Genomic DNA, 27,256 nt, shown 5'->3' on the forward strand with positions numbered 1-27,256 from the left:
TACTGATGATGTGACGATTTATCAAAGCGATGGAGTTTTTAGGGTCTAAGGACGGAGGATGTACAGGTTGTTAAGCCCACCGAGGTGAAGAGCAAACTCTTCCTTCCTTCTTCTGTTTGTCACCAACATACATCACATACATCGCATCACTTCCTGTATGTATTGATCTTAGAGAAACAGCTTCAACACGCTACACTCGAGGTGGAAACACTTAGTAATAATCAGTGACTGTAATCAGGACTGTGTTGCTTCTGTCAACACTGTCTTTGTGTTTTTGCATTAACACCTTTTTTTTTTTTTTTTTTTGTTATCTGTGGTCGATGACACGCACGTCACTGCGACATTGCCTCATAAATCACGTGGCATAAATAGTGAATGATGAAACGTATACATCCGCACACCAATAACACAAAAGGTAACTGATGAGTGAAGCTCCAAGTCGCTCACTGTGAGAAGAATGGAGATAAACCAATACGTCAATTCACCAGCTGGTGATCGGCGCGCTGGAGAGCAGCAGAGAGGGAATTCTCCTTCAGGTACAAATATTTTACCTGAATGTTTTTTCATTATGTCCATTGTCCCTGTATCTGTCTGTGCTGTGACCTCAGACCCTTGACATTTCTACTTCAGAAACACAGATTTATTTCAGTCAAGTTTAGTGGGATGAAAGTTTTTTTTAATACTTTTCAATGTTTTGGTTTGTTTTGTAAGCTCATTGTGAATGCACAGAAACTGTAACCAGCAGCAAAAACTCCCCTCAGACAAATACACCTGTGATTTACCCATGAGAGTTCATATTCTTATTTTTGAGGTTTTTAACAGTTTTAACTTTGTCTTTCCATGTCGGACACGTCACATGTTGGTTAGCAGGCAGCCTCTCTAGTAAGTGATTTTCATAAAGCTTGTCTAGAGAAACTCTGCATTTGAATATTTGGTAGATGACTCTGTCTGTAAGACGAATACACTTGTACAGCACTAGTGGTTTTATTACATCTGTGACATTTTCAGGAATATTCATAGAAACTTTTACAGCCACTTCCTCTTATTTTTTGAGGATGTTGTATCTATTCTGCAAAACCGCTCAGTCCGCTCGAGTTTAATCCTCTAAAAAACATCTCTGTTTATGAAATAAATAGAAGTGCTTATAGACACACGGCTGGATTGGCTATAATTATGATGGGTGGTATGTATTTTTATCTTCCTGTAGGGAGGTCAAAAATTCTCCTTTTTGTTGGACTCAGCTTTGGCCTGCTGTGCATCGTACAGACCGCCATCAACGTTTCAGTTCAGCTACAGGCTGGTGAGTCTCAGCCCACCACATCACACCGCATCACACCACAGGATGAATACACTCGTACGCAACGCATAATGACTTCCACCAGAAACGGACACTACAGGTTATTTTCAGTTCCTGCTGATATGAGTCATCATTTTTAAAAGGGACAGTTCACCACAAAAACAGAAGAAACCACCTTTGTGATCTGAGTTGTTGCGTTTTTGAGATATCGGCTGTTGAAATGTCGGTCCTCCCTGGAACATAATGAATCTAGGTGACACTCAGGTTGTGATGCTCAAAGCTCCAAAAATACATTTGCAAAAGAAATTTCGACCCACTTACATGAGGTGTCTTTTCGACTACACCCACCAACTGTGTCACTGTGCAGGAAGAAGCTTTTATCTAGAGGCTAGCACCTCTGAGCTAATGTTCCAGCTCAGGTGAGGACGACCTGTAATGTTAACATCCACGAGTCTGTCATCCAGGAGTGCTTCCACGCTTCCTTTTGCCTTGTGATAATCTGTTACTGGTAATCTATTACATGAGATAACAGTATTACAGCTCATACAACAATGGTCAACTAGCAGACCAGTAGCTCATTCATGGTAATCTTGGCTCGGCTGCTACGCTAACCACCACCTGATTGTTGTTCAGCGTTAATGACAGGATACTGATCCTCTCATTGAATTCTCAACAAGAAAGTAAATATGTTAATAATAATGTATTTCTGATTCGGGATCCACAATCTTCTCATCTGTTTTCTTTCCCTGCAGTTCAGTGTTCTAACAGTTCAGACCACGACTCGACGAGCAATATCACCAGGATGTCAGATAGCGACATCAGAGACCTGATTTCAGAGAGAGATCAACTGCTTCGAGATAAAGACCAGCTGAAACAAGGTAAAGATCAGCTGCTTCAGGAGAGAGATCAGTTGCTTCGAGATAAAAATAAACTGAAAGAAGATAAATACCAACTGGTTCGGAGGAGAGATCAGTTGCTTAATCAGAGAGATCGTCTGGTTCGAGAGAAAGATCAACTGAAACAACAGACAGACCAGCTGAAATGTGAGAAAGATCAACTGAAAGAAGAGAAAGATCAACTGAAAGAGGAGAAAGATCGATTGCTTCAAGAGAACAATCAACTGAATCAAGATAAAGACCAGCTCAGACGAGAGAAAGATCAGTTGCTCCATCAGAGAGTTCATCTGGTTCAAGAAAATAACCAACTGAAACGACAGACAGACCAGATGAAATGTGAGAAAGATCAGTTGATTCGGGAGAAAGATCAACTGAAACAAGAGAAAGATCAATTACTTCAAGAGAACAATCGATTGAATCACGATAAAGACCAACTGATAAAAGAGAAAGATCGATTGCTTCAAGAGAACAATCAACTGAATCAAGAGAAAGATCAGTTGCTCCATCAGAGAGATCATCTGGTTCAAGAAAATAACCGACTGAAACGACAGACAAACCAGATGAAATGTGAGAAAGATCAGTTGATTCGGGAGAAAGATCAACTGAAACAAGAGAAAGATCAATTACTTCAAGAGAACAATCGATTGAATCACGATAAAGACCAACTGAATCAAGAGAAAGATCAGTTGCTCCATCAGAGAGATCATCTGGTTCAAGAAAATAACCGACTGAAACGAGAGAAAACTCAACTGATTGAAGACAACAGGATGTTAAATGAGACGATCTGCAAACAACAAACAGGTGAGAGAGTTTTTCAGTTCATATATTTTGAGGCAGCGACGGTGGACATCAGTCCATTTGGTGTTAATTCTAATGTGGCACTTATTAGCAACATTTTACAGCAGTTCTGGAAATGTTTTACAGACGAATCAGATTCTATCACCAAGTCGACCCTGGAGCATTTTTTAAATGTGGATCCGAACCATCATCATATAAATCATCACATCATCAGTAAATAAAATGATTTTCAGTTTGAATTATGGTGACAAAGCTTTCCAAAAAAAATAGATGGAAGTTTTACCATAGACCTATTAAATATTGTTATATATACCAACCTGTCCATGGTCTCTGATGTTATTACAGTCCTTGTTGTTCAGGGTCGGGACTACAGTGATGGTTCTGCATCAACATGGTGATGGACCACACCTTGAACTGTCATTGGTCATGCTGTTCTGTTCTGTTTTATCTTTCTTCTGATCAGTTTTGTTTGTTTGCACCTTATTTTCTGACACATTATTGACCCGTCTGGTCCCGTCCCACCTCGTCCTGTTCTGTCTCGTTCTGTCGTGTCCCGTCTTGTCCTGATGCGTCCTGTCTTGTGCTGGTTCCTCTGCAGAGCGAAACACCCCGAGCTGTCCCCCAGGATGGCGGTCATACAAGTCCGCCTGTTACCTGCTTTCCCCGGAGACAAACACCTGGGATTATGCCAAACATGACTGTGAGACCAAAGGAGCTCATTTGGTTGTTTTCAATAATGAAGCAGAAGAGGTATTTTTGAGCTGTATTATATAAACCTAGTATACTGTATTACCCTGCAGCCACTTCATTCTCTAACAACAATGACTGACGGTTTACAATTTCACTTCCCTCCCAGCAGGCAGTAGTCAGTACTTTTGGATGCAGTTTAGAAATGTGGATGGGCTTGAGAAAGCGACAAGATCTCCTGACCTGCAACTGGATGCTGGAGGATGGAAGCCAGCTGCATTATACGTAAGCAGGGTGACTGATGTACCGTTTCAACATGTTAGCTTGCTGTATAACATTGTGATGTGTTGTTTTTAATCTTTGAAAGGTGTCTGTGTGTCTTTGGCAAGTCCGCCTTTTACTTTAAAGCAAAACTCTCACCAAAAATGCAACCTAGGCTTTTTTTTTTTGTAAATGTATATGAGTCAAACCTTCATGTAAACCCTAACCCTAACCCTAACCCTTATGACAAAAGAGGCACTTTTAAGATTTTAAATAAGACAGTAAGTAACAGTAAGAAGGCTCGACACAACATGAAACTTTGCTGGTAGTATCATCAGGGTCTCTACACATGAACACCAGTAAACTCAGACTCGCACAGTTCCGCTCTCACCAAATCCACTCAGACAGCGTCTTGTGTTTTGTTTTGTAGAAACTGGAACAATCCGTTGTATCAGCTTCATCCATGTGAGTACTGCGCATATGCTGACAAGGGCTCGTCATCCTGGAACAACTGGTTCCTGGGCAGCTGTCAACACCAGCACTTCTGGATGTGTGAGATGCAACAACGCAACATCTGTAGCTGACCGCACACAACAAGCACATCTGGAATCGGCCTAACACTCTGTCACACACAATAATATGTACATATATTCATGGCTTTTGTTTGTTGTAATTACTGATGCTTTATTTTAATACCTAATTCATGACAGACTTTGTTCAAATGGAGTTGTACTAACAGCTGGTGACCACTAGAGGGTGTAATTTTGATATTATTGTCCTCTACAGAGCATTGTTATGTTTCTAAACCCTCCAACTTAATGAAAAGTATTTTTGATTATAACTCTTTGGAATTGTTTTAAATGACTTAAAGCAGCTGTAAGTGATTTTTTTTTAAATCAGAAAAGGATTCAGTAGCTCTATATTTGGTCAGGAGGACGTGTCTCACCTCCTGCTGCTCACGCAGTTAAAAAAACAAACATATTTCTGCAGCGTTAAACCAAACATCAAGCATTCAGTTCACTATATGTGTCTTGTATCATCTTTGTATTATCTTGTTTAACGTATATTTTAATATGACAATAAAGATGATTTGACCATGAAATACAGACAAGCACACAAAATATACACCTTGACACTGTTGGGTAAAAAAAAACCTGCGATACTGATGACTTTCACATCAAGATTTTAGCTGTAATGCTTCTGTGTTTCTCTGAAGGTTTTAGACGAATGGCGCTACATTACCCACAATGCAACTTAGCCTGAGTGACATCACTTGAGACCATTTTTTTGGGAGATTACTTGCAGTTTCCCCTGAAGCTACGAAAGATTTGACATCACTCTTTTAGAATGCAGTAGCACTCCCTGAGACCTGTAAACACACGGTGGCGTTTCCCTTTAACTGTGTTTTTATTGGTCCTATAATGTCATGAAACTAATTGTTAAAGCTAAAATATGTAATGAAAACATGAGTAAGTGCACAGTGTTGGAACATAGTCACATAAATACCTCTTCTGTGGAACTGTCAGAGTATGACGACCACACCTGAGCGTGTGCAGGGATGAGCAAATAAAGATGAAGATATCTTACAAAAACAACAGATTTAGTCCTGAACAACATTATTCCACTGAAGGTCGTCGTGAAGCTCCATATCCTGGAGTCCTGGGCCAACATGAAATATAATGTTTTCTTATACAGCTGAGCCATGAAAATGCTAAAACATATTTATTAAGCGTTGTAATTTATTGAATCAGTTATCTGAAAAGTTAATGCTCTAAAATCCAAAACTGATTCTGCGTTCTCATATAGTTCCTGTTTATATCAACCTTAAAGTCTCGTTTACCTGTCCAACATCGTCACTGAGGGGAGACAAACATCATCTCCAGGCCCAGTACAGCAGAACTCGGTCTAACGTTGCCTTGGACGTGTTGCGCCGGAAGCTAAAAGACGGATGAGCTGCTGTTGGAGAGATGTCCGTGAGGAGAACAGCACCACCCCAGTTCCTGTTCCTGTCGTCAGGAAGCAGAGAGGAAGTCAGAGAGGCGGGGACGGAAAGGTCAGGAGCCTCAGCCTTGATTCGAGGTCTACCTCATGACCTTCTGCCTCCGCGCTGTTATGTAACATCCTGAACAGCACACGGGCTCATCATGTAGAAGCTGGGTTACACGTCACAAACCCATCTCGTCTCCCACCAACACTGAGCGACGGTTTCCATGAGACATGACCACAAAATCTCCTTCAGCTCGAAGGCAAATCAAACCACCAGAGTTCCTGTTGGACCTTCACATTTCTTTAGGTTTGTGACGATGCCGTGTCAGATGTTTAGGTGGGTTCCACTTCCTGAAAGGCCTCCTCCTAACTCTGAAGGTGAAAGTGCAGATTTGCTGACACGCCACATTATTCTGCAACCCAGATGATGCGCCTGCTGACAGCCCGCCGCCGCCCCGCCGCCCCTGAAGGATATCCAGAGTCACATCAGCATGTCGTGTGTCTGCCGGTGATTTATCTGAACAACAGGATACGTCAGAGCCTTTTTACAAAAAGACGAGGAGACGGACGGCGGCGTCCTCTCGCTGCTCCTGCACCTCGGTCACAACCCTGACCACAGTGTGTGTGAGCCCGAGTGTGTCTATTAGTTTACTGTCAGCGTGATGTATTGCTGCTCCAGACAGGAGGATCTGTCTTCTCAGAGTAAACTGACAGTGATGTATGGAAAATACATTTGGGTGTGCTGCGGGGAAACATGATATATACTCGCATAAATGTTGATTTTTAAATATATGAATACAAATTAGGAGTTCAGTTTTAGATTCCTGCCCAATAAGGTCTTTTTCCATTTGCAGGATGAATACTGAGCTCCACAGTAAGCTGTCTGCAGTAATATGCATTAACTAACAATAAGTTAACAGTTACCTAATATTATAGTCATTTTACTGATACTAATAGTCTTCATACCAGTAAATCATGTATAAATTATCACCTTAGTTAACATGAACACCTTCATTAGAAACATTAGTTTTACTGCCTTAACTTATGTTAATGTATCCTTGTTGTGTCACAAGTATTTTAACTCCAGATTAGAAAGAAAAGAAAAACACAGCGAGATATGACATGTATCTGCAGACTGAGACACATATATGCAAACTATTTTAAACATTCCAGCCCTCATGTGGTCTCTGCCGGGGCCGGACGCCGTCAGCAGATTCCTGATATCTACTGAAAACATGGAGGTTTTAATCCTGTCGTGATAATAAACACACACTTTGACAGAGAACGTTGCCTCTGAACGCGCCTCTCTCTTCTGATCAGCCTCTTTGTGCTGACGTCTGCCTCGTAATGTCGCCGATCTGAGACACACGAAGCTCCCGCTCTTGTCCTCATTGTGAGTAACTCTAGATGAGAGCGTCAGCTAAACGGCTAAACGGCTAAACGGCGAGTGTAACTCAATGCAGAGTATTAACAGTGTGCTGTGTGTGGTACGTGACAGTCAGACAGTGGTTGTTTTCACAGCAGGAGAGAAGCAGATCGCCTCTGTTTAAATTAAATTAAACTCACTCTCGTGAGGCCCACGTTGTGAGTGGCTCTGGATAAGAGTGTCAGCGAAATGTCTGGACGGTCGAGAGTGAGAGCTGCCAAATTTGATAGTAAGGAGAGGAAAGACATGAAGAATTTAACCCCAAGCATCTGGTGTCACACTGAGAGCCGACTTTATGTTCCGAGACAGAACGTACGCCTTGTTCTGAAATTGTCCGGTAGGTAAAGGCACAAAACACTCGGTTACAAATCAGAAAACAAAACGATTTGGCTACAAATACTCCAAAATGTGCCAAGATCTTGTTAAAAATATCCAGTGGTTTCAAACTTCCAGATGATGAGACACAGTCTCGAACAGTGGTTAGTGGCTTGGAAGCGTTCTACCGTCCCCCAGAAAGATACTGGATAGCACACACATGTTTTTGCAGACATCACCCCGGCAAATAGAAGTTCCATCAGAAAGATGTAGCATGGCGAGATGACGAGGAAATGGCCACCCCATCGCCGTGTCTCAGTTCAGGGTCTGCCTCCTCTGAAGGACTCGGCCTTTGTGGTCTTCGCAGGCGAGTCCTTCTTGTTAACCACGTCAGCCGCTGTTGGGACGGTCTAGTCTCTGGAGCATTTCCTGGTTGCGTCACCAGATGTTTTTCCCTTACGTCACGATTTCTGCCTCCCAGGCCCGCGAAAGTGACGATCTATGTCACGCAATGTCGCCATTTTCTCTCTTTTCTTTCTTCTTTTTCAGGTGTGCAAAGAATCTTGGGATATCTGAGGCCACGAAGCATTGTAGCGGTGCATCCTCCAAGAACAGGGAAAAGAAGGAGCATTTGTGGGCTGCATCTGGAGGAGAATTGGGACGACCTTCGTGTGGCGTTCAAATGCTGGTGTGAAGGATGCAGACCTGAACTGAGACACAGCGCACGTCTTTCCAGTGTGACTCCTGCTGACGCTGTTGAGAATAAAATGCGACCGTGATATGAAAAGTATTGTACAAATGTGTGTCTGAGGTGTGCAGGAAAAAATCTTTTTTTACATTTTTCTCTGCCATCTTGGCTGCTTAATCCTCCTAAATCCTGCACACTGGACCTTTAACCCTCTATGTTCAGTCAATGTTCCAGTATCTTTTGTACAGACTGTGTCTTGTGTGTGAAGGACAGATGATGTGGGCGAATGTGGGTGAATAGAGGCCGCATTCCTGCTTTGTTATAAAAGACCTGATGGTGATGAATATATTTAAGTCTCCATCTGTGTCCTGACGTGTCCTTCAGGGGGAACGCAGTAGAAATCTGATGGCAGGTCTGCTGGAGAAGCCACTTAAGCTTTGTTTCCTGGGCCGATCGTCTCCTCCCTCCTCAGAGCCTCGATACCTTCTGTCTGAGCTGCTCCTCGAGGTAAAGCAGGCTCATTGTGTTGGTTATGCAACGGTTTTTTTAATGTCACCTCGGGCCGCCGTCTTTTCAGTCTCTTTCAGTGCTTTCAGTACTTTCTCCTCTGTTGAGCAGGAGGAATGAAAACAGAAGATGTGAAAGGTGATTCGAGTATGAGGAGAGAAAGTGTGTGTGTCTGTCTCTGCAGAGAGCCTGCATCCTTCTGCATATCTGAAATATTTCAGAGGCGATACGACTGTTTTTTGTTCCCTCTGACAGCAGATAAGAGGCCATCCTGAGGACTCTGGTGTATTTGGTTTGAAGATGAATCTCTTATGTTCTCAGAGTTCGTCAAATACAGCGCAGGACGCAAATTCCAGCCTGTCTCTGTCAACATCAGACATGCACATAGTTTCAATCTTACGAGCTGACCTCGCTGTGATGTGTGATGATCAGATGTGCTCAGACAAAACCAAACATTTCAGCTCGGACGTTCGTGATTTAAACTGATTAATTTCACAGTTTTATAACGACTGCCTGGGAAAAAACATCAGGGTTCACCGGGTTTCTGCTGTTCAGAGAGAGAAAACTCTTTCATCCGTGAACACACGCGCTTTTGTTAAACTGCAGATTATTCTGGGAAACTGTGTTAACATCATTTACAGCTGCTTATATCAGGAATTAGGGAAGAGTGATCTCAACGTGGGCCTAATTTTGACTGGGAGCTCTTTAGCAATTCACATGTTAAATGAGGCCGTCAGTCTCTTTAACTGCCTGCAGTCTCATATCTGTTGGCTGCAAATAACTAAATCTTCGTCCATGATTACATTAGATGTAATTTTTCTGTGTGATTTACAACGTAATAAAATAACATCATTGTGTCGGTTCTTCTAGGAACAGTTACAGCAGCATTCACCACTTCTTAACGAGATTGTATGTGTTAGTTACTCAGAGATAAGAATCAATTTCCAAGCACAGACAGTGTTGAGGAGTTTATCTTGTCATGCTGACACACAAACACAGGACAACATGACCGTCAGTGAGTCCAAAGGGCAGGACGAGGAGGAGATACAGATACATGTCATCTTAGAGTGACATGGTGTTATGTGTCAGGGTTTACAGATATATTCAGACATGGTCAGACCTGATTTAATGGCTTATGTTTATACTATAATACCATATTGTGAGTAAAAGTTCTGCATTATTATGTAAAAGTTGTCAGGATAATCAGGAGGATTCCCGTCTGGTTCCCCAGTGTTCGAAAACAAACCTCTTGATGCCTCTTTGGGAGATAAAGGCACAAGTTACCACATTCCTGTTGGTTTGGTCCTGTAACGTTGCTTTGTGGGTTGAAGTGTGAGACATTTCTCTTTTATTTGATGTGGATCTGTTTAGTTGTGAACACCTTTAGAACGTCACACTTCTGTTCCTGTGCTGCCGGCTCACCCTAACTTTCACACAGAGGCAGAATATTGTCACATTTACATTTATCAGACACTTTTGTCCAAAGTGACTTACAGTAATTCATAAATTCCCTGGCTGCCCTGAAAGGTGCTGACAGCACATCAGGAGCAGTTTGGGGTTCAGTATCTTCGACATGCAGACCAGGGGAATCAAACCAGCAACCTTCTGATAACAAGTCTAAACAACTCTACCACTCTGTCTGTGTTGCCAGTTTTGTGTAAACTCAAGCCGTCATATTCTTTACTCTGTGGCCACACTAGTAAATCAATTTGATTTGATTTGATTTGACTTGGCACCTCCCCACACTGCTAAAACTACATGTACATGGTGTGCTGACCATTGTATCCTATACCACGAATCATTTCTCCGATTGGTTTTACGTAACATTCTAATAATTTTGAGACACTGGACTTTGGATTTTCATTCCTTCGTCTGTTACAGCAGCAGTTCTGCTTTGGACCACAGTCGCCTGCAGAGAGTGGTAAAGACTGAGGAGAACTCCACCAGAACTCCACTGTCCTCTCTGCAGAGCGTTTACCACGGCAGAGTCCACAGGAGAGCTGCCTCCACCCTCAGAGACTCCACCCATCCCCAGCATGGACTGTTCACACTGCTGCCCTCAGGCTGGAGCGACAGAAGTGTTCAGTCCAAAACCACCAGACTACAGAACTCTGTCTTCCCCACGGCCATCAGACTCCTAAACAACAGATAGTAGTTTATTCTACCTCACGACCGTCCCCACTGTTTATATCTTTGCACATGCATAACTGCAGTTTTCAGATTTGCACTTTATTTTATTCTATTGTTATCATAATTATTATTATTGCTGCTGCTTTTTTTTTTATTTATCACATGTAATCTAATCATCAAATTTAAAACAAAGATAGATAGATAGATAGATAGATAGATAGATAGATAGATAGATAGATAGATAGATAGATAGATAGATAGATAGATAGACTTTATTGATCCCAAGCTGGGAAAATACAGTGTGAAGGTGTATGGCAGGAAAAATAAAGCTTGAAAAATGTCACGTTATGTCTGATGAATCTAGAATATATGAAAGTTTCATCTTATGGATAAAATTAAGGGGGGAAAATGAACTTTTCTATGATATTCTTCTGTTTTTAGACGCAGCTGTATGACAGTCAGCTCCTCCCCCAGCGTGTCACCGCGCTGCGGGGCACTGATGACCTGTCATACCCTCGCAGCCTCTCTGAAGGGGGCGTTCCCGGTCTGAGCGGAGCTCCGGTCATTTCAGCATCGGGCTCAGTGTGCAGGGAGAGCTGAGCGGGGAGAGACGCTGCTGCTGCCGCTCGGTCCCCCCCCTCGGTGGATACAAACACGGGATGCTCGTCTTCGTTAAACCCTCCTTTTAAAACAAACGACCCTCACGCTGGTGCTATAAGTGAATATATAGGTGAATCTAACGTGTGGTGCGCGGCTGACACAGATGACACTGGCGTCTCTGAGTCCGCCGGTGTAACGTTAACGCGTCTTTGTTCGGCTCTGACATCTGTCCTTCACCTCCGGTATGGACCGTCCAGAGAAGGAGCACCGGTCCGACGACGAGGCCGAATATGAGGACGAGGAGGTGGACCCCAGAATCCAGGTAGCTACTCCCATACATCCATGCTGGTATCGATTAGTATTTGTTGTATTTTTTTTATTTTTTTTTTAAATCGATCCGGACTCATTGTGTAGCGCAGCCGACACGGCGCTGCAAGCTAACAGAGAACAAAGTCCTAGCATGATGCTGCCTGTCCGCAAACACATCATCAGTGTCCTCAAACGCACCAGTGTCTCTTCTTATTAAATGTTATAAACTTTTAATCATGTTTTCTTCAGCTTACATGTTGTTTTACATCTGGATTAACTCGTACAGCTGCGACAGCTGGATGTGAAGAAGGTGGCGAATCTGATGCTGATGCAAATGTGTTGAAATCACTTCAGTTCATGCTAATGTGGTTAAAAAACAAACACAAGAGGCTAATTAATGAGCTTAAATGCTCAGTTTGGATATAAACAGTGAAGCAGACAGCGTTGTTAGTCATACATTTTAATATTCACTCAAGGTTAAAGATGAGTTGAAATGTGTGTTTATGAAAAGATTTTTAATGTAAAGTTACAGTGTTTGTCTAAAATACAAAGAAAAATGAGGTAGAAAATATGAAAATGATGAATAATATTAAGTCTCAAGTATTTATACTGTGAAGAAGACAGAGTGAGAAATGTAACAGAGTAGGATGTGGAAGAAAGAAATTATTAATGACTTCAGGTTCTGAGAAACAACACAAAATATTAAAGATTGTGGGCAGCAATTCATTGTCAGTTATTAAATCAATCAGGAACTATTTTGTTAATCAATCATTCACTTTGAGTATTTATAAGAGTCGTTATTCCAGCTTCTTAGATATGAATATGTTCTTTTTTCCTTCCTCCACTGTGACAATAAGCAGGATGTTTATTTGGGTTGATCAACATTTTCTACACCAAACTGATCAATTGATTGTGAGTTGCAGCCCCGTCACGGTTCCTTTCATGTTCATTGATTTATCAGCTCTTACATGGTTAATTCGTGATTGTGGTATTTTTTCTTCATCATGATTTAATCTGCCGAGAATCTTCTGGATTCGTTTTTAAAATGATCTACAAATTGTCCAAAATATCAATGAATGTCTGTGATGTCTTTGAATTGTCTGATCAACTCTCCAGAACTTAAACATATTCAGTTTTATATCGGTAAGAAAGGTTGTTTGGTGCGGAAGATAAATGCTCATCACACGTTCCCAGAGCTGAACGTGACGTCTTCTAATTCCTTCTTTTGCCCGACCGACAGTCTAAAACCCCAGAGACCTGTGTTGCCAGGTTGCCTTCCAGCTCAACAGCTGCACAAAATCTGGCCTAAAAAACAAATATGGAGTTACTGGTTGTTTTTGAAGAACTAATTAAAACAAATTATGAATGTAATTTTGATATAATGTATTGTATTGAGTTCTGTCCACCTGCCCAAGTCCATTTTTACAGCACAATGGAACCAACACTGGCAACACTACCAAAGACCCCAAAACTCGAGCCTGCGACTAAATGACAAATAAATCAAGCAAATACGTATAATTATTAAGTCCGAACCCGTTTAGAAATTATTTAAATGATTAATTGATTGTCAAAATATTTGCAGATTGAATCAATTAATAATTGCAGGTCTAGTCTGGGTCACCGCTTTATTTATTATTCTGTTACAAATGGACAAAAATGTGAGAAATGTTCTTCATAGTTAACTGCAGCTCAGAGTGAAATCTGCAGTGTTCACATTCAGTGTTTCTGCTTCACAAAGTCAGTATTCATTCAGTGAGTTCCTCTCAGCACTCTCAGTCAGAGTTTATTGAACAGTTAAGGTAATAATTGATGTTGAACTTTGCTAAAGTTGTTTTATGGGTGAATGTGAACTTCAGTTTGGACAGTTTTCTGAGTTAAAAATTAATATTTTCAAATTCCATGGAGTCCTGTGTAACTTCTTATTGTTTCCAGATGTTGCTCATTCCTCCTCCTGTACCTCCAGATCACATATTATATCACGTTCCTGTCTCCTCCTCCTCCTCCTCCTCCTCCTCCTCCTCACTGTGTTGCTTCATATCTTCCAGGGGGAGCTGGAGAAACTCAACCAGTCCACCGATGACATCAACAGATGTGAGACGGAGCTGGAGGTCAGTCCCATGCAGACTGTTATCTGTGTGTTCGAGCAGTGTGTCAATTTTTCTTTTCTTTTTTTTTTTTTTTTACCAGTTTGACTGATAGAGCCTGAAATCGCAGGCACGTAACCGCTGCCAGCAGATAAGACGTCACATCTTCTGCTCGCCGACAGCTCTGTGAAATCAACCTGTCAGTTTACGTGTTGTTGTGAGGGCATCACTGTGCAGATTCAGCAGTTTTTCTCCTGAATTACAGCAGGACCTTTGCTCCGTCTCCAGGCCAAACTGTTTGTAAAGTTCACATTTTGTTCTCTGTCAGCAGATTTAAGCCTTCAAGGAATCTGCCTGCGTCTAGTTTTGAGAGAGAAACTGAGATGTTGTGATGCAATAAACTAATTTAGGTATTTAAAGGATTTTTACTGGGTGCTGTATTCAGAGCAAAGCACGTAAAGTTTATAGTCTCGCTAAACAACTTTTTCATAATGGTATGGACTCCTGCAGAGACCAGTGTAATGCACTGCAAGGTCATGACAGATATTTGACCCATCAAGATTCTTTAACTTGCATAAGTGATCTTTGAATCCCATTAAAGCCCAGTAAAGTCAGATGACTTACATACTGTATATGTAGGTCGGCAGTATGCAGCTTTATAGAGGTGAAAGTCCAGATTCTTGTCATGCTGAGAGTTGAACATGGTGCTAATGAGGCAGCTGAGAGGGTGAAGTGAACACGAGTTCATTAGTTTGTGTCTGCACAGGGTTTCTTTCTCCTGAATGACACATATTTTATTCAACAAGACATTTCTCTGTGATTTTGCTAAAAGGTTCCTGCAGCCCGTTGTTGTCTTTTCCTTGTCGCTAAAGAATTTAGCATTTTTCCCCTTCAAGTGTTCAACTTTTGACTTTGTTTCTGTCCATCATTTGTTTGCTTTCTCCTGTGACTCCATGACTCCAAGTGTCAAAGCACAATGTTCATGAACTGGATGTGTCTGCAGCTGCAGATTTAAAAGAAAAATGGTGGCTGAAATAAAATGCTTCAGCGCTGAAAGTCCCGTCCCCAGAGTTTATGTACTCTTGGAAAGTACCCTCCTGAGCAGGGACTTTTTGCAGGGTAAAATAATATCATTTGAAGTTAATTTAGACCCTGGTCCCTGTGGTGGAAACACGCAGAGTTCTTACTAAGGCTCCTCGGCCCTTGGGATATTTCTGTGGGGGGAAATGTGGCTATAGAGAAAATATATTCCCTTTTCAAATACGCATAGCCTCACATTGTACACGATGGTGCTATCTAACGAGTTGGTGACATAGTCTTTATTCAAAGCAGGTCCAGGTGATGGATGATTTCACCAAACTTCCAGGTGGATTATCTTGTCTGTACCATAGCTGTGTTCTTCAGATTTCACACCAGCCGTCTACGCTGCTTTAACTGCTGTTATTTCTGGTGTTTGCGGACTTCTGAAAATAACTTTCCGCCAGAATCGAATATTCCGTGGTTTGTCGTGAGTACAGAGTCTCCTCCGTGTTGTGTTTACTTTCGTGACAGTTGAACCTATTTTCAACCCTCCTGTAGATAACCGGCCATGTGCCTGATGTCTTTAACGCTATTGTTAAACCGTGACTGATTTTTGTTTCTGCCCTTTCTTTACGGCTCCACTGGTTGCAAAATCAAGTCAAGTTGTTTTCATGTCCGACAAAGACGTCCATTGTCCGCAAGACTATGACCATCCACTGCTGGGAGGGAGAAAAGCTCAATAATAGTCCTTGAGTCTCTCTTTGTTGATGGTTATCTCTGCAGATCCTTAACACTCTAAGATAAAGTGTAAAGACACCATGCATCAAGAAACGCCCTCAAACTAATTCCTAGTAATGCCCTTAAAGAAGGATTTGTAGATCCAGTCGAAATGGAAAAAATCACTCGACTGAATTTCTGTTTTTGACAGCTGAAATAATAAGACAATACATTGAATTGTCTATGAACAGAAAATAACCTGACCACATTTTTCTTGGTCACAAAAAATCTGTTTACCATCAATGAAAATGCTCATTAGCTGCAGTCCTTCACTTGCAGTCTTTATTCAAAGCTGAAATGGACGACGATTCTACTTTTCCCCCCTCCTAGTGTTTCCCTGCAGCGTTACCGTTGCTGCAAAGATAGCGTTAGCAACATGGCTACCAATAAAACAGCAGAGGAAAACACAAGGTCATATTTTGTTACTAAGGGGAAACGCATTTCAATGAGGGAACAGACTTTGCCACAACACCAGAGATTTGTCTCTGTTGAGTGGATGCACGTCCATTCACTCTTATTTTACCTCGGTTTCTATCACTCTACCTCTTCACCTTCTTGTTTATTTACAGCGTAGATGTTTCTGCAGTTATTTCATATGTTCCATCATTACCTGGGGATAGTGACCGAGGAAAACAAAGCCTCTTCCTCTTTTGGTTGGACAGTGGCTGCCAGTTTTGCGCCAATTTTTGGACAGATTTAGGAAATAATTATGGATGCTGAAAAGAAACGTTTGTTGCATCCTTTCTTTTCTTTTAGCGTTTTGCTCAAGAACACTGGGGGAGGACAGACACTTGCAGTGGCATGACCTTAAAGGTTGATATTCCTGCTAAACTCTGCCTCTATTCATTCATCAGCTGCCTACATAAGCACGCAGAGTGCTTAAATCCTCTGCTGACAGGGTATCCAGGATTAATCCTTTCCAAATTTCCCATTTTCCGCTTGAGTTTTGACGGAGCTCCCTGTAGTTTAGTGCCGGGATTGAAATCGTCTGCAGCAGCATTAGTGTGAGCTCATCATATCATGCAACCTAAAGAGGCTTTTGATTTGAAGCCTTCATGCTGCAGCTGAGAGGAGTGTTGTGTCCTCATGCAGTGTCGCAGCAGTGATGCAAACTCAGTTTAATGTAGCAGAAGTTCCACACATGACGCCTCAGGACACGTACGTGACTTGACAAGGTGAAGTGCGTCACAGTGTGAGCGTCCGAGTCTTGAGCTGGAGGTCGGAGGCTCTGCACTGCAGTCTGCATCAGCATCACTGAGAAACAGAGGCGAGGACAGAGAGGAGGAGAGGTCGAGGATTTGTGTTTATGACTCATTTAAAAGCTTTCTTTCTCATAATTGCTGGTTGTGTTGCTTCATAACCTTTGTCACATTTCATGTGTTGCATAACGAGAAGTCGAAGTATTTCGACAGTCCTGTTGGGGTCAAAATGAAACAATTACATTGGTGTTAAACTGCTGACTTTCAGCTTGAATTTGAGGGTTTTCTCATCCAGATATAACAAAGTGAGTGGAAACGGTGGTCCATTCACCAAGGTTAAAATAGGGCTGGGATACATTCCTTCCTTTTAAAGCTGAAAGTCAGCACTTTAACCCCCCATAGTGTGCAGGACTCCAGAGCCAAAACAACTGTACTGTAATCTGTCTAGTTTCCTCCTTCGTGTCTGTAAGGTAGTGTTGAGCTGATTAATCTATTAGACAGTTAGCAGGAAACTAGTCAGCAATCATTCGGAGGATTGCTGAATCATTTGACTTGCACATCGAGCCAAATGCAAAACATTCACTTCAGATTCCCTCAGGATTATTTCACTGTAAATGGACGACTCTGGATTTTATCTGTCGGACACAACAAGACAACACAGATCTGAGAATCTACTGATGTTTAGTAGGGATGCGTGTTATGTTCACCATCTTAGTTTAGTGTGTTAATACGCTAACGTCTGATAAATAGCACTATGGCTGCAACTAACAGAAAATACTCACATTTTGAACCATTGCAGTTTTTTATTCATCAACTAGTCTTTGCAGCTCTAATGAGAAAATCTCCAAAGTCACTACGATTAATCTTCTGGGCAGCATGAGTGTTTTCCTCCTCATGCTGTATTTTAATCACAATGTCTCTAATGGCTGTTGAGACATTTTCAGCTCGGCTGAACTGATGCGGTCAGAGTACAGTGACATCGCATCACTGTGGTCAAGGAACAAAATCGCTTTGTTGATGCAGTATTAATGCATCAGTTGACTTAGAAATGGAGGTCATGCACGGAGGTTAAAAGACGATAAACGGGTGGAACAGAGTGTCTCTTTGAAGAAGTGATGGAGATAAAAGTTGGCTGAAGGGTGGAAACATCAGTTTAACAGATCAACTATGGACTCAAATTTAAATTGGTGAAGAAACGAAAGCACTGACTGACGTCGGCGTCTGGAGGGAAGGATGCGTTCAAAGTAGAGATCACAAACTTCAGACATCACTGAAATCAAACTGCAGAGTGACGATGGCTTCAGCTGTCTGCATCGATCTGACACCTCAGACTGCGGCACCACCGCGTAGCCTCGGGGCTTCTGGGTAAATTCATCACAAGGAAGACGTTCTGTTAGGTCTGAAATAAAAGGACCTGCATATTGTAAGGTTGCACAGTTACTCCTAGAGTACTTTTCTTTCTAGTAAGATGCACGAACTTGTGTAAAAAAACAGAAACCTATCAATGTTGTTGATGTAGCTGATGGTGAATTCCAGCTGTCTTTAGTTTTGGTTTGAGAGCCTCCAAGTTTCAGCCTGTTGTTACTCTGATGAAACACTAACACGATTGCTTTAAGTGGGCCTTGGCTGAGGTCTCCTGCGGGATAAATTGGGTTGAGCTTTCTTTTTTTAGGCCGCTCATCAAATTAACTGAAAATTGTTTTTGAGCAGTTGTGATTGAATTCAGCCTTTGAGCCAATTAAAAGTGGATTATCAAATGTCTGATGGTGCAAACATTTGTGTAAACAGCTCACAGTAATCCGATCTGCACCCAGCGGACCCTTCACTAAGTCTACAACAGTAACAGTAATAACTAATGGTCAACTAGCCTAGATTACAAGTTGCAGTAAACCATATAAACTTTGATCTGTGACCACATTCATCATTTTGACCCTCAGGAAAATACTGTACACTTTCTCCAAATGCAGGTTTCTTTATACATCAAGCCTCAAGTCCCAGTTATAATGAGATCCCAGTCGCTGGCCTCAGAGGGTTACTCAGCTCTGAGTTTTAAAGTTCACCAAAAGGTTGTTTAACACAGTCTGAGAACAGCCGTCTCAGCCACAATGAATATCAGTAGATTTTCTAATAAACCTCGAGCAATAAACAAACATTTTGCCTTCTGCATGAATGTGAAATACCTCAGCACGCAAGTTGTTTCTCTGTATTCTCACTCCACATCATGTTTGGGGAAGTATCACACTTATGTGTGACGTTGTGGGTTTTAGAAAAACGACTACATGTTGCCAACAACAGACTTGCAGGACTCGTTTCAGATCGAAGATGACTGATTACATCTCAGTAATGATCAAAGCGGGTTGATGTTGTGAGAAGTTACTGTCTGATAGCTTAACAACAGTTCTATTGTTCTTAATTAGTGAAGGAGAATTTGTCATAGCATTTAGTAGGATGCCACTTCGTCTTGGATGTACAATGTTTTTATTCATTATAAGAATAATACAAGTGCTCATATACAAACGATAACATCAGAAAGGCATTGAAAACCAAAGTGGTATTCAGCGGTTGTGTACTCTATATGTGCAAGGCGACATTGACGTCACCAAATTTGCAACACGACATTTCCTCTCACTCAATTCGACACGTTTGAAGAGTCAAAGAAAGCTCCTGACTTGTGACACAAGCATGTGATTCAATACACAACAGCTGCTTTGATCTTAGCCATGCGTTTCACCATTTGTCTGGTATTTCTTTTTTAAGATGTAGATAGTCAGGTAGTCATGTTGGAACATTAGAATTAATACCCTAACCCTATACCAAAAACAATCAAAACTAAATACAAACACAGCAAATAAACTCAGAGCAAACAGATATAAACAGCTGTAACTAGTTAACCCATTATTGATTCTTCTTACTGACAGCTAAAAACACTGAAACATTTTTGTGATTGGACCCTGATCCAGAGGACTGGAACCAGGCCATCAGTAGAGCTTCAGCTATCGAATTATTTTCATTATTGATGAATCTGCTGATCATGTTCAATAAAGTCATATCTTAAAATTGCATATTTTGTCCAACCAACAGTCCAAAACTTAAAGACTCTTCATTTACTGTCATAAATGACCAAATAAAGCCGCACATTCAACAAGCTGGTCACAAACACGTTTGACATTTAGACTTGGAAAATAACTTGAAGGATTAAACAATCATAAAAATATATTTGGCAGCTAACTTTCTTCCAATTGACTAATTAATTCATCCACTTCCCATTGCAGCTTCTTTTGATCTGGGTCATGTTAGAAAACTGAGCTTGTTTTTGATAATCTTTCAAGCCACAAGGTCAGAGATTTTATTGGTGGGGAGGAATTTGACCTCCTGTTCCAAATGTCAACAAGTATCTGTTGAAACCTGTGACCTGAGAGATTAACATGTCTGGAACTCCCCACCAGTCTCAAGTACTGAAGAAGCCTCTTGAATGAGGAATGTATGAGCATCTAAAATGGCAAATTCAGTTATCACTGACGTAGTATTTGTAGATGTCCAAGAACAGTGTATGTCTTCTTAGACTCCATAAATCTAAATCTCGTCTTAATGGGTCCGTCTGTCTTGCCATTTGAGATTTAATAGTATTTCCTCTGCTGGACAGTTGCATCAAATGCAACCTTTCATGGTCAAAGGAATTAATTTGCCGACGCAGGATGTTGGATCGACCCAGTGCCACCAAAACATCCTGACATCACTTGTGTAACCGACCCTGGCAAAGCGGAGAGTTTCCCTACAGGGATCCATTAAGTTCCTGACTTGTTTTTCTCTTTTTCTTCTTGTTCTTTGAAAGTTCTGTACCCTTCACACCAATTAGACATTGATTTGGGTATGCCGGAGCTGAATGATTATCAGATCGAGAAATTCCCCTCGACTAGTCTGAAGGAACAAACAAATCTGTGGAAGGTGGAACGGCTTGCTAACAGAATTATATTGGATGATAGTTTTTCACAGGCTTCTGTCAACAGATTGCCATGAATCTGTGTTTATTTGGACGCTCTCGTTCTCAGAAAAACCGTGTGAGCTTCATCTGGCACATGATGTGAAGACTTTGCACAGATTAGATTGAGTTTAATCGTTGGGAGTTGATGTTTCTTATCCTTTTTATTTAGACCTACTTTTTTTGTGGTTTTATCTTGAGACTGGCGATATCAGAGTTTTACTGGTTGTGACCCATTCGGGGCGCCAATATAGCACATTTGATTTCCTTCACTATTGCGAGCAGCAGCTAAAATGGAGGCTAACACCCTGTCAAGAGACGTGTTGCATGTTTTCATTCAGAAGCGGAAGACAAATTCATCAAAAACATGATCTGTGTTTCGCATGCAGCAGTAGATCTGATTTGATGCAGCTCTAAGCTCTGTTGTAGCTGACTGTAAAACAAAAATGCCGTCTGCATACAGTTCATTAACATAATTGGAGTTTTTGCAAAGGACCTCAAAAATTCGACAAGTTATGCTGGTATCCTTTCTTTGCTGTGGGATGATTTGAATTCCTGAAGCTTTTCTTTGTGTCTCTGTGTCAGGATGCGAGGCAGAAGTTCCGCTCGGTTCTGGTTGAGGCCACGGTGAAGCTGGACGAGCTGGTGAAGAAGATCGGCAAGGCTGTGGAGGAGTCCAAGCCTTACTGGGAGGCACGCAGGCTGGCCAGACAGGTCAGTCAGCAGTTCTTGGAGGGAAAGGGAAACAGTTTTTAAGTCTTTTTGGACATGTTCCATTCCGGTGTCACACAGAGCCCAATATCCACTTTGTTATCAAGAACCAAGAAATGACTGGGGACCTGAGTTGCACCAGGTCCAGATTATACTCACTCATTTTGTTTTCCTGCCAAAGATCTTGGCTCTGTGTGTCAACATGTCCAGTACCTGTGTGGATCTGAATGGACTTACTATCAGCTCTGATCTGAGGTCATTATCTCTGCGGAGATCAATCAAATATTTAATGAAATCAGCAGCTTGTATTAAAAAAATATGCCATTAAATGACAAGAAATTGTTATGTTCTATTTCGAGTCATTTATAAGCTTCGAAATTACTGGTGGAGGAGCTGAAAATTGAACAGTTGTTTCTTTGAAGCATATTAACAAATTCACTTACATTCTGCTAATTTGTACCACGGCTGCTTGTGACTATATGGACCATCACTGCAGGTGTCGTGGTCCATCTGTTAAACAATTTATTTACACATGTTACATCTGGTTACAGGCCCACCTATCTGATGTTTCCCCGGCTTTTATAAGTTGCATGCTGAAGAGAAAGGAGAAATTTTTTTTTTTTTTTTTGCAACTTAAATCACTCAAAGTCGAGTTGATCAGTCAAATACAGAAACTGGGTACAGCTTAAATTGGTGAGGGAACTTCACACACATTTCAGACCACATCTCAGTTCCCTTTTCAACCCAGCCTCAGCTGTGTGTGTGTGTGTTTGTGTGTGTGTGTGTTAGTGTGTGTGGTGTAAATATAAAGGGGGAAGCAGCCACCTGCACGTCTCGATAAGAGCCCACACAGCTGTAAGAGCCCAGGAAGTGCAGGGATCGACTGAACCTCTAAAAGGCTTCATTGTGTCGTTTTTCTTGCCTCCCCACCTTCTGATGGAGCTCGTGTACGACGGCTATCGGCGATGTTCAGCTTTTCACGAGGAGATACGTAATTCCTGTGAATTTAAGGGTTATTTTCTCTGCCGTGTGCGGAGAAACAGGCAATGGTGAAAGCGTTTTCTGTGAAGTGTCACTGCAGCTGGACTTCCTCTTTTTGTTTAGCTTTATGTCCTTTTTTAACCCAAGTTCTCTGTTGCCACTGTTACTGTTATTCTTAGTAACCAAAAATATAACATCAATGACAAACGAACTCATAAAGCTTGACATATATTTTGGTTTTGTTTGACCTACATGGCTTAAATTTAATCTGCGATTTGTCACAAAATAAAATATAGCTAAATATAGCTTTAGCATCTGGAGTTCACCTGGGGATTTGAACCGCCAATCATCTTTTTCTAAACCTTACCAAGTGGTTTTGTTACCTAAATGTAACTAAATTGACCAGAACTAACAGGACATAATATGAACTTTGTGTAAAAAGTATAAATGAACAGTATAACAACAGATTTCAGATGCGATACCTCATAATCTCGGCCTTGACCTTGATATGAGAGTTGTATACTTGATTCAGACAAGTTGGCTTTGTTCTGAAGGGGCGTTTCTGCTGCCGTTTCATAAGCTGAATCATGATGTTCCAGGAAAAACCACAACGCAAGTCGCAGAGCTACTGTAATATTTTCAGTGATGGCCAATGAACGAATTAAATTATGATTTTCTAGGAACAACATCAATGTGATGATATCAGAAAAACCCATGAGGTCATCAGATAATCCATTCAGTTATCGCTTCTCCGTTTATGCTGAACCCTTCGTGCAAAGCAGGCTGCGTGAATGGCTTTGCAGCTTAGTCATCTCTACAAATCACCTGCAGATGAAGACAAAAATATAGTTCGAGTGATTTAGGTGTAAATGTATAATAATCTTAGTCTCTTGTGTCTGTGGTGTGAGCATCTCGATGTGTGAAACTGAGATGAGGATGTACAGCATGTGATCGTTCTAGTTCCTTTTACCTGTCAGCTCACCTGCTGGCCTGATTCTGTCTCTCCTCTCGACGTTTTCTTTCACTTCCTAATAATGTATCTGGAACAACTTCAGATTTGGTTCGACGGCTCAGGGAGCCGAACTCGTACTGAGCTTAATTACGGACGCTTTTCCCTCTTTCTCGAGAAGTCTCACGCATGGTAGGGAAGTGCAGAAAAAGACTGAGGCGTGCGGGCAAAAAATAAAAATGGAACCAGGGTGATAGGTTGTAATTCTGGAGTGAGAAGAACCAGACAAATGTGAGAAGGAAGAAAATGCAGAAGACTGAGGCGGGGTTGGTGTTTTCCTCCAGGGAGGCAGAACTTTTTTACCCACCGTCACTCTTTATCCCTGTGAGGGATGCGATTCAGATAAGCTCTTTATGAACGCAGCTCTGACTTGGCTGACAGTTATGCTGCACCAGTTTTTTTCTGCTTGACCAAACAAACTAAATTAGCTTGAAATTGGTCAGACAAAAATGATAAGTTAAAGTTTAAGGGTGGATTTGAGCTCCTCTCCTCGTCCAGATGACCCAGTTCTGCTGTGTTTGCTAAGTTACAGTGAATCTAATGTAACACAGGGAACGTATCCTGCTGTGTGGATCATCTTTCATGCTAAAGGTTCTTTAAGAAAGGATCTAAGGATGCTGTTCTGTTCTGAAGCTGATCTGGACCCTTTGGTGAGTTCTGGCTCAGGTCCAATTCTCCTGATCCCCTAACTGTTGTTGTTCTTGATCAGTTCATTCAGTTGTCAAAATGGATGCTGGTGAAGCAGAAACTGTAATTAGCATTAGGAGAACAGTCGAGGAACATCGAAGGTTCGGAAAAAACAAGCTGAGAACATCTGCACCTAATGACTATTTTCATTGGCTTTACCTGGAAGGATGTTTCCTCGAAACGTCTTGTGCAGCCAGATGAAGAATGAATGTGTTAAATAATCTGTGCTTGCAAAGAGAAATCTGGGACTTTGAGCTCTGCAACATGTCTCGTCTTCACGTTCACTCAGTATGCACCCGTCTGTTTCCTCTGTCAGATCAAGAATCTATTAAGCAGAGCCAATTATCTGTTCACGGTCTGACGTCTGCTGACTCCGATGATGATTCATTGAGGCTTGCTTGACAAAGAAAGTGTTGGATATTCTGTGTGGATAACCACAGCAGTGATAATGTACTTTTATACCCTTTTACACACCGTCAGTTGACACAATCTGTGAATGTCTCTACGCTGACATGTGTTTTATGCCGAAGCTTCTTGTTCAAGGGCACTTTGCTGGTTTTTGTGTCTGATGTTTGAAACCACTGACTTTGAAATCACAGCCAACGTTCATAACCTACATGAACATTTTCCATCTGGTGAACTTCTCTGTGTTTGCTCTCCAAATGCCTCCAAGAGCAGATTTAGCGTTTGTTATGCTTTTTTATCAACACAGGGGGATAAACGTCAGTTTTGGTAAGCCGGCCTTGTTCCGCTCTCAAATCTTTCCACCGCTCGTCTCTCTCTGTCGCCCTTCATACTTTTTTTCCTTTGTCTTTCCCTCTCTGTGATGGCGACAGACTGCAGCAGAGCTTTTATCAGATCTCTGCAGTAAATTCAATGCTTCACTACCACTTAAGCATTCAGAGCCGAGGCTTTGCTTACAGAAAGAAGTGGAAGGAATGGGTGAAATGTTTTGGGCCTTACCCCAACCCAGAGTTCAATATATAACTGGGACATTGTTTATTAATTGATCAATCATATGATTATTGTTCTCCCTCCTTCATCAGAAGGCTAAGGCCAAATCTTCTTTCATCCAAATCCCAAATACATACACTTTACATTATAAAAGAGTAAAGCAGCAAATCTTTCCTTTTTTTGCTCATCAAACCTGTGACTCATTACTCAAATGAGAACCTGAAAAACCTCTAATGTTTCTGGTATCATAATCCAGTTGCAAAAGGGAAGCAAGCAGGTGTGTGTGGTTAAAGATGCTGGGAGATCAGATCCAACCCTCTTGTTTTAGCACACAATCATCCTGTTGCCATGTTCTGTAGTGACGGAGTAACAAAGCTGAACCGGTGCTGATGCTTTGCTGTTGAAGGGGGAAAGTAAAATGAAATTTTACGTCAGGGATCAGTGCAGCTCAGCACGACATCATTAGGGTGATGGTAAAACCAAGTAAGTGTGCTGATCAAGATGTAAATACTGTGAACTGCATTTTAATACAAATGTCTAAACGAAACCCTCATTTCAATCAGTTTTCGATTCAAAATGAAAACCGACTGTTGATGTATCAAGTTTGATGTGTAATAGTCTTAACAGCACAGTAAGCATGTTTGATTAGTGAAGGTAACCCTGTTATTTGTTCATTCATGCTGCGATAAAGATGAGTTGGTGTTAGTTGAGGTGTGATTTGGAGGCTCGTTCAGAGCAGATGGATTCTGAACTCTCCATCTTGCTCAACGTGAACAAACTGGCCCTGAGATTCTTCGCAGGTTTTAGTATCCGCCCATCTTGTCTTGTTTGCCTTGTAGTTTATATCTAATCTCTTTCTATAAATGAGTCGCTGGCCCCCCAGACATTCAGAAGGAATCCTCCCAGTGTACTATGATCCACATTCTGTGTCTGTGAACAGACGGAGAAGAAGGCTTCTGGAAACATAACAGAAAGAGCTGACGTCGAGTAAAAACAGTTGCTTGTAGGAGGCTTTTTTTTTTGTCTTCTCATTGAGGGTGTCTAACGTTTTTAATCAGCTTTTGAGAATCTTGTAAATGGCCCCTGACTCAATGAGGCAGAACTCACACAAATCGCCTCGAAGTCATTTACTTTAATGATTTGCAGGCTAAAAATATCTCAGTTTAAAGCCTCACCGGGTCTCTTCGTCGCTGCGTTTGTGCAGCGTTGGACTGGATTTCTGCAGAGGTTTGATCATGTTATTGCTGTTTTAATTGTATTTTCGTCTGTTACTGACTGCTGAATCTGTTCAGGAGGTATTTCTTCTTTCTTTCTTGTTGCATTTGACAGTTTTCTTTCTTTCTTTCTCTCTTACCTTCTGGTTCATTTGCATTTCTTTCATCAGTCTTTGGTTCTTTACCTCTCCATCTTGAAACTCCTCCTCAGTCCCTTTATGTTGTATCTAACGTTCCTCTTCCTTGTTAACTTTGTACATTTGTTCTTCTTTTACTTTCCTGGATCTTCCTCAACTTTTTTTTTCCCCCATTCTTCCTTTCCCTCTTGCATTCATCCTCTTCTTCATTTCTTGATCTTAGTTCAGTTTTGTTACATAACAGTCATCACATCATCCCGCTGTGAACACAATATTTAGCCTGACTCACTGTTTTGTTCCCTCCTCGATCCCTCTCTGCTCCCTCCATCGCTCTCCCGCTCGCTCTGATATGAAACACATTATTTGCGGTTGCAGATAAGCAGCAGGCGGCGCCCAGGGAGCGCCGGCAGGTGCGGGTGGAGACAAACGATTTGCTTTGACCTTGACTCCACATAGACGATAAAACACAGACTTGTAAGTGTTGGATAATAACATTTGCATACCAGGCATCATGATTCAGCCGTTATTCAGACGCACAACAAGGGTTTCCTATTCAGTTCTATTTGGGCCTTAGAAAAATGATTATACAGGAGGTGGACTGTTC

At 41.6% G+C, this 27,256-nt stretch overlaps 2 protein-coding genes across 7 annotated transcripts in view; both read left to right on the top strand.

Annotated features, from left to right (window-relative positions):
- Positions 1 to 404: 404 nt before the first annotated feature.
- LOC119006265 (trichohyalin-like) lies at positions 405 to 5,025 on the top strand. Of its 4 annotated transcripts, XM_037074786.1 has the most exons (8): positions 413 to 536; positions 871 to 882; positions 1,208 to 1,300; positions 2,050 to 2,769; positions 2,875 to 2,994; positions 3,590 to 3,741; positions 3,848 to 3,963; positions 4,370 to 5,025. In XM_037074786.1, the coding sequence occupies exons 1-8, from the start codon at positions 458 to 460 to the stop codon at positions 4,521 to 4,523; spliced, it is 1,446 nt and encodes a 481-aa protein (XP_036930681.1). In that variant the 5' UTR covers positions 413 to 457; the 3' UTR covers positions 4,524 to 5,025. The 4 variants fall into 4 exon arrangements, with proteins under 4 accessions (XP_036930682.1, XP_036930681.1, XP_036930683.1 ...); XM_037074787.1 differs by lacking the exon at positions 871 to 882 and having other exon boundaries at positions 405 to 536; XM_037074788.1 differs by lacking the exons at positions 413 to 536; positions 871 to 882; positions 1,208 to 1,300 and adding an exon at positions 1,609 to 1,716.
- A 6,537-nt stretch (positions 5,026 to 11,562) lies between these two features.
- Positions 11,563 to 27,256, top strand: part of sh3bp5b (SH3-domain binding protein 5b (BTK-associated)) — a 37,266-nt gene continuing 21,572 nt past the window's right edge. For 2 of the 3 annotated variants that reach the window (XM_037074705.1, XM_037074706.1), the window contains exons 1-3: positions 11,563 to 11,913; positions 13,946 to 14,008; positions 21,545 to 21,673. In XM_037074705.1, coding sequence (XP_036930600.1) covers positions 11,836 to 11,913; positions 13,946 to 14,008; positions 21,545 to 21,673 — 270 coding nt within the window. In that variant the 5' untranslated portion in view covers positions 11,563 to 11,835. The remainder of the gene's footprint in view (positions 11,914 to 13,945; positions 14,009 to 21,544; positions 21,674 to 27,256) is intronic. The other variant, XM_037074707.1, reaches the window with a different exon arrangement.

Source organism: Acanthopagrus latus, chromosome 17 (genome assembly GCF_904848185.1).
Source record: "Acanthopagrus latus isolate v.2019 chromosome 17, fAcaLat1.1, whole genome shotgun sequence".
Classification (NCBI taxonomy): domain Eukaryota; kingdom Metazoa; phylum Chordata; class Actinopteri; order Spariformes; family Sparidae; genus Acanthopagrus; species Acanthopagrus latus.